This window comes from Chaetodon trifascialis, chromosome 3 (assembly GCF_039877785.1).
Source record: "Chaetodon trifascialis isolate fChaTrf1 chromosome 3, fChaTrf1.hap1, whole genome shotgun sequence".
Lineage (NCBI taxonomy): Eukaryota > Metazoa > Chordata > Actinopteri > Chaetodontiformes > Chaetodontidae > Chaetodon > Chaetodon trifascialis.
In genome coordinates this window covers 24,104,708-24,116,623 of record NC_092058.1, presented here as the reverse complement: position 1 = coordinate 24,116,623, position 11,916 = coordinate 24,104,708, and the positions used below count along the sequence as shown (strand labels likewise).

At 40.4% G+C, this 11,916-nt stretch overlaps 2 protein-coding genes across 3 annotated transcripts in view; both read left to right on the top strand.

The window, feature by feature from the left end:
- Positions 1 to 53, top strand: part of cyld2 (cylindromatosis (turban tumor syndrome) 2) — a 105,438-nt gene extending 105,385 nt beyond the window's left edge. Inside the window, exon 15 of the transcript XR_011602052.1 lies at positions 39 to 53. The gene's annotated coding sequence lies outside the window, so the exon portion shown is untranslated. The remainder of the gene's footprint in view (positions 1 to 38) is intronic.
- A 4,210-nt stretch (positions 54 to 4,263) lies between these two features.
- Positions 4,264 to 10,699, top strand: LOC139328944 (blue-sensitive opsin-like). 2 transcript variants are annotated; one of them, XM_070959031.1, is made up of 6 exons: positions 4,264 to 4,719; positions 4,811 to 4,979; positions 5,079 to 5,244; positions 5,428 to 5,667; positions 5,856 to 5,895; positions 10,471 to 10,691. In XM_070959031.1, exons 1-6 carry the CDS (start codon positions 4,341 to 4,343, stop codon positions 10,530 to 10,532), a joined length of 1,056 nt encoding a protein of 351 aa, XP_070815132.1. In that variant the 5' UTR covers positions 4,264 to 4,340; the 3' UTR covers positions 10,533 to 10,691. The 2 variants fall into 2 exon arrangements, with proteins under 2 accessions (XP_070815132.1, XP_070815131.1); XM_070959030.1 differs by lacking the exons at positions 4,264 to 4,719; positions 4,811 to 4,979; positions 5,079 to 5,244; positions 5,428 to 5,667; positions 5,856 to 5,895 and adding exons at positions 7,503 to 8,032; positions 8,124 to 8,292; positions 8,392 to 8,557; positions 9,090 to 9,329 and having other exon boundaries at positions 10,431 to 10,699.
- The last annotated feature ends 1,217 nt before the right edge of the window (positions 10,700 to 11,916 follow it).

The following is an 11,916-nucleotide window of genomic DNA, read 5'->3' as shown; positions in this document are numbered from 1 at the left end:
AGGATCAGCATCCATGCTGCATGCACTCAGATACTCAGTGATATTACATCCAGAGGAGTCAAACAATTATATATACACACACACACACACACACACACACACACACACACACACACACACACACACACACACACACACACACACACATATATATATATATATATATAGTTGTGCTTGAATTTCCCTCTGTCGCTGTATATGTGAAGTTTAGAATTGTTCCATGCATGTCATGGGCTTTGATTTTAAAGTCCTGTATTTATTTCATTGTATTGATGTTGTTCAGCGTTGATGCCCGTTTAATCATCCAGTAACTTTCTGAAATATTGTTACATTTAGCCTGTGCATACAGTTACTACACTGAATGCCTGAGAAGTTCCCTTGTGCTCCAAAGAATTGTCAGTTTTAGAGTAGCTGAAGAGAAAAAGGAAGAGATATATGAGGCTTTTTATAAAGTGAATGTGCAGCACAGTGTCTCATTCAAAGGTTGTCACTTTTGCAGTACACTATATGTCCATTAGATGACAGACTTGCGTTGCTCTGCTCGGTTTTGAATGTGGACCGAAGTTATGTGCAAATACAAGAGTTTAAATGAAAGGTGTTTTGGTTCTCATCTCTTACATATTTTTTTTAATGTAAAGAATTATAATTAGAAGTTAAAGTCCCTACACATCCACACAGGAGTCGTCACTTATTCTGTCTAATTCAACCTCTCCTCAGGTTGAAGATGGGCTGAGCTGTGCTGGGAAATACATGAGCTAACCGGACTCCATATAAAATTACTCTGTACTTTGTCCCGTTCTAATTGGTGCAATAAGGCCAATAGGAGAGTTGGGGGGATCATGTCAATCAAGCACAGACTGTAGACATCCACACAACCCTTAGAAAAGGTCTAGTCACCGGTCACGTGAAATCATGTGCTTTAAATGTGTTTGCTTAATTTTGGTTACGAAGCAATGAGAGTGCAATGGCAATGCAAGTTGCAGTTCATTATATAGCGACTGAAAATGATGACTGATGAAAAGGTCACAGAGGAAATTAAGACCAGACACCAATTACATTTCATCAGTTTATTATGTAAAGAGTGCAGTCACTCCTGGCACCTTCTAGTCCACATTTCATGCAACCACAGAAGAAATCAATCACTCATTTGCTTTTTGCACCTGTTATGTTATGCTCACAGGATGTAAACTAGGTAATGGGGAGGTTTAATCTTTATGTGCAACATAACATGCAGTTTTATATATCCCTCTTTGCTAACATACAGTGCTGTTTCTATTTTCTCCTGTGCCAAGTGTCAGGGTGAGGTCAGAACCTCATTCCTTCTTAACGAGGACCACAGGATCAGGCTGCACCCTCATAGCTCTGCAGTACCATTAACAGGCAATGTGCTAAAACCATATAATCTGATGAATACTTGATCTACCTTTCAACAAACAGTAATTAAAAGCATTTCAAATGGCGGACCTTTTGTATATTGATTAATAGACTGAAAAAAAACCCAAAACGTATTCTAATTAATTCAAAGATCAAAATGTTAATGTGTGAATAACAATAGTCCCTAAACTGTGTCCCCATAGATCCTCTGACTGAGTCATTATTAAAATACTCATTACTGGGTCACTGGGTGTGACATTAGGTCTTGCTTCAAACTGGCTGAGAATCTTCTTCCTCTTTGGTGATTGGTGTCATTTGGCAAAGGTTTTGTTTTGTGACATAGTTTGCTCAAAGTCGTTTTAATTCAAGGTGAGTTCAAGAAATGCTAAAGCAAAATTAAGTAGGTGGAAATTTGTCAGTTTGCTTCCCCTTCTGCAAGAAAGGCATTCATTTTGGCTCATTAGGCACATCTCTGAATGATTGGATAAATGGATGAAAAATTCCAGGAAACATGACTGCAGTTGAATCTGTACTGAAAGAAATAGTGGAGCTCTGTGAACTTCAAAGAATATTGATAGAAAAATACAATCATTTGTTTTCATTTTCAGCAATCTCATCCATCTTAAACAGATCAGTGGAGCTCAGACAAACACCTTGACCTTCTATACAGATCTGAACCGCCTGTAATGGTTTTCGTATGGTAAGAGTCTTAACGGCTGGAGGACTGAACTTTGAAAGCCTAAAGAGATTGTGATGTAAAGCCTCACAAGTGACATGGTTCGAGGATTATGGCAGCAGGAGGTGGAGGTTTTTTGAGGAGGTGTATGTAGGTTTTCACCCACCATAAGTATCCCAGCAGATCAGTGTGTCAGCCTTTTTAAAAGAGCATTTCCTTGTGCTGTAGTTCTATCACATCTATCCGATTGTTTGGATTTAAGAACATATAGTTTGATGCTGAATCATCAAATGATTAAAGGAATGTGAGATCAATATTGTACAGTTAGAAGTCATCATGTCCAGAGTCTTGTGAACACACTACTTGAACATGAAGTCCACTGGTCCACTTGTGGATGCAGATCTGTATGGAGCACTTGTCTCAAAAAAGTATAGATTATAATAATAATAAATACATTGTTCTTCTTGATTAACAGAGTTTGTTTTCCCCCCAGTATATTTGCAGTGAAAGGATACACCACTTACCTTTCCAGTGGTGACTGGTGTCATTGTGGAGGCTGTTTATTGCTTGCTGTTTATCGTGCTCCTTGCATTGTGACTATGGAAGAAGAATCACGGTTGCACATACCTCATAAACTAAATGACAGAGTGTTTATGATGAAAGAACAAAATCCTGTCCTAATGCTCTTGTAAGCTGACTGTTTTAGAGTCTCCTATCCTAAATGCCAATTATCGTAATTGCTTGTGTCCTCAAGCTGTTTGAGATGCAAAGCCCCACTGACCTGCTAAAAGATGTAAACAAATGATGCACAAATATTTGTTATATTGATGGTTGACTTTTTTTTGTGAGTTGTGAGTATCAGCGATGAAACTTACTGTAGAAACACTCAACATTTCCTGTTAGGTCCAATAGGAGCTGATAATATTGTCTTAACATTGTTATATAATTTCATAAATTACATTTGAAAGTGTTTTAAAAACAAATTGAAAAAAAAAAAAAGTATTTTGCTTTATGAGATGGCCTGAGGGGTTTATTTTGCTGCATCTATCTACCATAGGACATCAGGGAGCTTTGGAGTTTCAGTCTAGTGCTATCCCAACCATGCTGTTTCATCTTGACCCCTTAATCCTGCTCGCTGGCTGGAACATGGGCCCACACAACATTCTACAATAATACTTATAGTACTGATGGTAAAGATCATGAATAAGAATAAGAATATGCACACTTAAATCTATTTTTGATACATTCATTGTTTATTTACAGGTCTTCTTTTCAAGTTTATTGCTATCTATCTATCTATGACAGCAAAACATTTGTGCATCTCCTCTGCAACTTCCCCTGCCAACCCTTACAAAGGTCTTTCAAAATAAAGGGGGCAAATTGTGTAAATTCCCTGCATACCCACAGATTTCTATATTTGACAGACACTGACCCTCAGGTAGCACTCGAAAAACAATAATTGCTGTTCACGATAAAAGAGTTTGTTCACCACTGTATGTTTGAGTCCAGCAAAAACTGTAGAACACCTTATGGTCACTCACATAATGCGAAACAGATGCTCACAGAACATTCCTCGCTTCATTTGATACCCTTGTCACTACCTGTCTGTCTCAAAGACAAGAATTTCTAAATCGGATGTGTAAAAATGGAGATGCCCTGCTTTGTATTGAGATCCACGCTCAACAGAGGGTAATCCTTTCTTGATCCTGATACGATAATGAAGGTAGAGATCATCCATCCTAATGCTAACAGGAAGCAGGTTACCCAAGGACAGATTGAATGTCATTAGCAGTCTTAATAGCTCTGATGACTGGATTATCTGAATCCAGAATAATGTCTTTCCTTCCAGACTGAATCCAATTGAAATGGGCACTGAGAAACTAAACTCAACTCATATGTATACTTATGTCAGTACATCTAACATTTTTGTGCCGTGTATCATTATTTGTGACCTAACAAAATAGTGACAACATAAGAGCAGGATACGATACAAGATTCCAGGATACTCCTGGAATCTTGTATTGTCTTTGTCATTGCCATTGCCTGCATTTTATTCCTCCTTGTGTGGTGTGTTTGAAGACGTTGCATTGCTTTCAGTAAATTAGACAATTATCTAATCAAACAATTAATTATCTAATCATTCAATTAACTAATTGTTCAGCAAATCAGTCCTATAAATTCCCCCCTTGTCCTATGATGGACCGCCATACAGGAGCACCCACAGGAGACACTGAGCTGACCATCACATTAAAAGCAAATTTTGATTTTTTTTCATCAATATTCAGGCAAAATGAAGCACGGCCGTAATATGGAACTTCCGGAGGATTTTTGGATCCCTATCCCTCTGGATACAGACAACATCACATCTCTCAGCCCCTTCCTGATCCCCCAGGACCATCTAGCAAGTTCAGGCACCTACTATGCAATGGCCATTTACATGTTTTTTATATTTACTGTGGGCTCTTCCATCAATGTGCTTACAATTGCCTGCACCATCCAATACAAGAAGCTGCGGTCCCATCTCAACTTCATCCTGGTGAACCTGGCTGTGGCAAACCTTCTTGTGTCGCTTGTGGGCTCCTTCACCGCCTGCTGCTCCTTTGCATCCAGATATTTCATCTTTGGACCTCTAGCATGCAAGATTGAAGGCTTTATGGCAACACTTGGTGGTAAGACAAATGTTGAGACACCAATATACAAGATTAAGATATTTGAGTGTTATTTGGTTAAACAAATTCATTCTATTTTACATCATTCCAGGTATGGTAAGCCTGTGGTCTCTAGCTGTGATAGCCTTTGAAAGATGGCTGGTCATCTGTAAGCCACTTGGTAACTTTGCATTCAAGCCTGACCATGCTCTAGCTTGCTGTGCATTCACCTGGGTGTTTGCACTGATTGCCTCAGTTCCTCCACTGGTTGGATGGAGTAGGTAAGCAACAGAGAGCAGTCACCACACTGAACCTCATCTCAAAATTAAACTGGGAAGCTTGGACACACACTGCTCAATGCCTTGTGATTATATCTCCAGGTACATCCCAGAAGGCCTGCAGTGCTCCTGTGGCCCAGACTGGTACACCACCAACAACAAATACAACAATGAATCCTACGTGATGTTTCTTTTCTGCTTCTGCTTTGCTGTTCCCTTTGCCACCATTGTCTTCTGCTACTCCCAGCTCCTCATTACACTGAAAATGGTGAGACAGAGTTACAAGACGAAAACTGAATGTGACTTTTTATTTGTACAAGCCAGACAATGATGGTTGGCAGTATATGCTGAACACGAGGCAGCATATTCTATCAAACTGTTGTGTGTGTGGACTACTGAACACGCAGGGCCCAGATGTCATGAGACTCAAATTGTCTCTCTTCCTCAATAGGCAGCGAAGGCCCAAGCTGAGTCTGCCTCCACCCAGAAGGCAGAGAGGGAGGTGACCAGGATGGTGGTCGTCATGGTGCTGGGCTTCCTGGTGTGCTGGTTGCCTTACACCTCTTTTGCTCTTTGGGTTGTGAATAACCGCGGGCAACCATTTGATCTGAGATTTGCGTCTATACCGTCCATCTTTTCTAAGTCCTCTGCAGTCTACAACCCAGTTATCTATGTGCTCCTCAATAAGCAGGTCTGTTGGATGTCCTTTCATTACAGTGATAGCAGGCACTGCGTAAATGACAGCTTAATATGCCTGATTAGAAGTAGGAAGCTAACAACCTAAATAAAACAGTGAACATTTGGTGATAAATGGCCAACAATTAAGCTTTTTAGCAAAAAGTATTTTTTTAAATCTGTTTTTCCCTTGATGTATTTCAGTTCCGTTCATGCATGCTGAAGATGCTGGGGATGGGCGGAGGTGATGATGAAGAGTCGTCCACACAGTCAGTGACTGAAGTCTCCAAAGTTGGACCTGCTTAGACTGCACATCAAGACCATTGACTTCTCTGCCACTAATGATATGTGAATTGTAAATAACAATATATGTATGCGTGTTTTGTCATATGAAAATCTATATGCAATGGTGCAACTCAAATAATAAGGAAATAATAAATAATCCGCAAAGTGAAAAATAAAAAAAAAAACAAACAAACAAGCAAACAAATGTATATGGTTTGTGTACGTTGTTGATACTGGAAAACAACACATTCACTCGTTTGGAGTGTGACAGTTTCCTTACATGGGTGTTGTGTTGTAAGGCACATATTCATTAGGAGACTGTCACACAAGCTCTGTTGCGAAAGTAAGTCATGATTACCTGAGAAATTCAAAAAAATACAAGGTGATGTCAGGTTATGTTATTTTTTGTTTTTGCAAAATATTGCTGCACAGGTGACTGACAACTTCTGTATTCTAAATATGTGCACATGATGATGTTTTATGCACTGGATTGCACAGATATGGAGTGTTATTCCAACAGGGAATTATTAACACATTTTTGCAGAGCAAATAGAAAAAATGACAATTTGAAAAATGCTCCGATCAATTTGTTCAGCCCTACCACATTATGGCTGTCTTATATGATTATATTGACTTAAATGTCAGGATGCAACTCAATGGAAACATTTTTATTTGTTGAATTCAAATTCATCCCCTGGCCTCTCCATTGTCTATCACCTTCCTCCTTTGACATACTTTCTGGAATGACGGAGTTATTGTTAAGTGAGCACTTTCTGCAAATACACTGTGTTCTCAGTGTCTTATGCACCCTTTAATCTCAGAGAAGGAGGCAAAATACCAAAAAGGTAACACAAAGATTGAGTTAAACCAGTAGAGTGGATTACAAAGGGCCACAGCACATGAGATTACCAGATTTAATGTAATTGGAAACCAGATTAGGAGGCAAGACCTGCTGCTCTCTTTCTTAAGAAAGAGGGATTAACCTGTTAGACCAGTTTTGATGTTAAGAACAAGTGCTCATGTTTTTCTACACAGGTGCACCGTGTACACATTTTTACATGCTAGTTTGTGTTCTTTGATTCAGAAACCTGTATTTTTCTACAAAGATCTTAATCTCAAAATTCTTATTGTAGGCCCAAAATGGCAAGGTTCTTAACAACAGAATGTGTGTAACCTTCAGCATTCATGTCATTATCTTACTTACCATGAACAGCAACCTCTTACAAAGATCTGCTGTTCTCTTAAGCAGCAATCAGGTTAACATCCACACATGCTTCCCAGATATAAGGACATGAAAATGTGTGTATTCACCAATGTCAGTAACACTTCATATTATAGTTTTCCAATATGTGACTGGTCTCAAGGCATTACCCTCAAGACCTTGGACCTTGGAAGCTGTTGTGTCAAAGTCTTTGGCAACAAAGTCAAAGGTGGAAACCACTAAATGACTTACACAAATGAACTCATCAACCAATCAATCAGTCAATTCTAGGATAAATTAAGCTTTTAATTGGGATGAGCAGCATCAAGGAGTGCTTTATAAACGTCAGTCTTCTACAGAGGCTTTCATAAAAGCTGTCAGGGATACAGACTTCACAGCTTTCACGTCTGCTTGTTTCTTGATTTTTATTATATGATATATATGATAAAACTAAGTGAGTAAAGAAAAGACTTGTGGTATAACGATCGCGATCAACAGTCGTATAAGAAGGGTTAAATGAGGGCAAATCGCGGAATGGAACTGCCAGAGGACTTCTGGATACCTGTCCCTCTGGACACCAACAACATCACGACTCTCAGTCCTTTCCTGGTTCCACAGGACCACTTGGGGAGCTCGGGAGTCTTCTACTCCATGGCAGCATTCATGTTCTTCACATTTGTGGTTGGCACTGGCATTAACACCCTCACCATTGCCTGCACCATCCAATACAAGAAGCTGCGGTCCCATCTCAACTTCATCCTGGTGAACCTGGCTGTGGCAAACCTTCTTGTGTCTGTTGTGGGCTCCTTCACCGCCTGCTGCTCCTTTGCATCCAGATATTTCATCTTTGGACCTCTAGCATGCAAAATTGAAGGCTTTATGGCGACACTTGGTGGTAAGACAAATGTTGAGACACCAATATACAAGATTAAGATATTTGAGTGTTATTTGGTTAAACAAATTCATCCTATTTTACATCATTCCAGGTATGGTAAGCCTGTGGTCTCTAGCTGTGATAGCCTTTGAAAGATGGCTGGTCATCTGCAAGCCACTTGGTAACTTTGCATTCAAGCCTGACCATGCTCTAGCTTGCTGTGCATTCACCTGGGTGTTTGCACTGATTGCCTCAGTTCCTCCACTGTTTGGATGGAGTAGGTAAGCAACAGAGAGCAGCCACCACACTGAACCTCATCTCAAAATTAAACTGGGAAGCTTGGACACACACTGCTCAATGCCTTGTGATTATATCTCCAGGTACATCCCAGAAGGCCTGCAGTGCTCCTGTGGCCCAGACTGGTACACCACCAACAACAAATACAACAATGAATCCTACGTGATGTTTCTTTTCTGCTTCTGCTTTGCTGTTCCCTTTGCCACCATTGTCTTCTGCTACTCCCAGCTCCTCATTACCCTGAAAATGGTGAGACACCCCCCCCCCACACACACACAATAAATCAAACAACAAAGCCCAAATGGAGTGAGTTTGGTTTACTGAAAATGGTTTTGATCAAACACATTGATCTGTCTTATGTCTTATAAATGGTTAAGTTTTCAGTACCAATCAACCATCTGTTTAACTTGACTAACAAAACTGATTTTAACCGATTCTAGAGTCAGAGTTCAATCCTTGTGATTTCTTACCCTCAGCAAAGATGTTCAGATTTCTAAGGTCAAAATACAAACTGAATTAATGTATCAGACAATTCCCATACCCAACAGGACCTGCTGGGACCAGGCTAAGTTCAGTCAGGATGTAGGATGCATTCATAACAGTTGTGTGACATAGTTCAGGTCGGGCTTGCTTACAACTTTGTCACTACTACTTTCAGGTCAGGTTTGGACAGAAAAATAAGACATGAGCTGCACGCTAATACATATGCTGTCACTGCAATCATCAGTGATACCACTGGCTTAATAACTCTTTGACCCAACTCACCTCTCTTCCTCAATAGGCAGCGAAGGCCCAAGCTGAGTCTGCCTCCACCCAGAAGGCAGAGAGGGAGGTGACCAGGATGGTGGTTGTCATGGTGCTGGGCTTCCTGGTGTGCTGGCTGCCTTATGCCTCCTTTGCTCTTTGGGTTGTGAATAACCGTGGGCAACCATTTGATCTGAGAATGGCGACCATTCCTTCCTGTCTCTCTAAAGGTTCAGCAGTGTACAACCCTATCATCTATGTTGTCTTCAATAAACAGGTCAGTTGAATGTGTTGATGAACAACTAATTTGAAAAGGGGTGCACTTCGTATTTTGTTGCAAAGATATATGTGGCACGTCTGTTGAGAGAAACTGATATTGGAATCCTCACCTTTTGGGGCCTTAACCCATTGAACTGAAAATGTGCTGATGTGATGTGATGCGCAGTCTCTGCACACGTGTAGGCCTACTATCTTATTATCTTCCATTCTTGTCTCAGACAAACAGCGTAGTACAGCATTTTATGTTATCACGAGTCAATGCTATGTTATGTTGACTTGAGAATACTTCACTACTGCAACATTTTTAAATCACATCAAAAATGTGAATGCCATCCATTAATTTATTCACGTTGCTATCACTTTGATTTAAAGCTGCATGCATGCATGCATGCATTTATAGCTACATGTAGATATACGAAGAAGAAGAATCAGAGAGACAATTCCCTTTATTAGTCACACAACAACTACATCACACACGTGCCATGCAGATTTGGTGAAATTTGTCCTCCGCCTTTATCCCATCCTGGTCACCACGGCAGGCCATGGCCACGGCAGACCAGGAGCGGTGGGCTGCCATCCGACCGGCGCCCGAGGAACCCAATCTCTTTTGTCACCACTGGTCAGGTGGTGATCTTCTTGCATGTTTTTAGTGGGGGTGTTTAAGGAAGTATACCCCAGGTGAACACGGGTCCACACAGAAAGGCCCCTTTTCTTCAAGCAGCAGTCACCAAAAACATGGTGGAGGACACGCCCCCAGTGCCCACAGCAAGATTCAAACCCAGGACCTTCTAGCTGTGAGGCGACAGCGTTACCACCGTTCCACCGTGCCACTTTACTCAGATAGTACAAGTTTTTGCTTGCTGAAAACATTCCCACTGATGCCCTTTTTTGATACAACCACTGGGGGTCAACAAAGTAAATTTTAAAGTTCTACACCTAGTGACACATGATGGTGATAAAGATAAAAGGAGATGAATAAGTAGCTCGATACCAGATTTTACAGAGACTTTTTTTTTGTTTTGTTGTTGATATGATCTACAGCTCTGCGGAATCAATGTGAATTCTAACTAATTCAACAATCTGTTTCCTTCCCTTTCAGTTCCGTTCATGCATGCTGAAGATGATGGGGATGGGTGGAGGTGAGGATGAAGAGTCATCGACACAGTCAGTGACTGAAGTCTCCAAAGTTGGACCTGCTTAGACTGCACATCAAAACTGTTGACTTCTCTGCCACTAACGATATGTGAATTGTAAATAACAATAAATATATATGTGTTTTGTCATATGAAAAAATATGAAATGTTGCAACTCAAGTAAGAAATCATAAAGAATCTGCAAATTGCAAAAATAAAAAAAAATACAAACATGTCTGGTGTCTGTATGTTGCTGATACAGGAAAATAACACATTCACAATTCTGGATTATATATGTGGTTTCCTTATATGGGTACTGTGGAAGAGTTACTAGTGCGGAGGAGTGGGGTGTTTTGAAGTAAATACTCAGATGATTCAAGTTGCTAACATTTAGCTGCAACGATTCAGCAAAATTGGTCATGGCTTACAATCTAAATATGTGACATTATCTAGACCGACATTATAGGCATAGGGTAACATTTAATGTTACTGTGCGCAGTGCCATGCCCACACACACACACACACACACACACACACACACACACACACACACACACACACACACACACACACACACACACACACACACACACACACACACACACAAAGTCACACTATTTGGCAGTGCGTCTGACTTTTGGGTGCAGGAGCAGCCTGAAAATGTTTGTTTCTTTATTAAAAGCAGTCTGCTGGATCTTGACAAACAATCTGTCTCCTAGACTTTCTCACTGTCACACTGTCATCTTCACAGACTCAACACACAACATTTCTCTCCAACAAAACAGAACATTGCAGCACATTCATAATCACTTCAAACATGAAAAAATCCTCATTCAAATTTGAAAAATGAGAAAATGAGTGACCGCATGAAACGCAGTAAAATTTGGATGCATTTCAATTACATTGATGATACAAAGGCAGAGTGTGATTCTCTAATTACTACATTATTATGAATTTTTTGTCGCACTCTGTTCCATGTTGAGTATAATAAGCCATGCAAATAATAACCATTTCATATGTTTTGCACATTAGTAATTCATCTTACACATAATTTTACATGTTTTTTGGCAATAAATTAGTTTAAGCAACAAAAAAGGAGCCTTAAGGAGCCATAAGAACCGGCTCTCTTAAAAGAGCCAGAATTCCCATCACTATTCTGGTTACACCTTCCCTTTGCCACCTCTGATTCATCTCTCTACGACCACATCACACTTGGCAAAGCATGCAAGCTCTTCTTTTCCTGGAATGGAATCTTCTTTTATAACGACCACACCACCAAGCCAGTAGACGTTCACCTGTTCACAGATGCAGGCTCTTCCATTGGCTTTAGTGGCTCTAACAACGGCAGGGGATTCTCGAGCAAATGGCCTTCCGAATTTGCAACTCTCACTCCTTCCTCCACCTTCTGCCAAGTGTACTCTACCATCAGAGATGCCATTCTTTGGGGGCATG

Coding starts and splice junctions, on each gene's coding strand:
- LOC139328944 (XM_070959030.1), top strand. CDS start 7,654: ATGAGGGCAAATCGCGGAATGGAACTGCCAGAGGACTTCTGGATACCT. Junction 8,558..9,089: donor TCCTCATTACCCTGAAAATG/GTGAGACACCCC, acceptor CTTCCTCAATAG/GCAGCGAAGGCCCAAGCTGA. Junction 9,330..10,430: donor ATGTTGTCTTCAATAAACAG/GTCAGTTGAATG, acceptor CTTCCCTTTCAG/TTCCGTTCATGCATGCTGAA.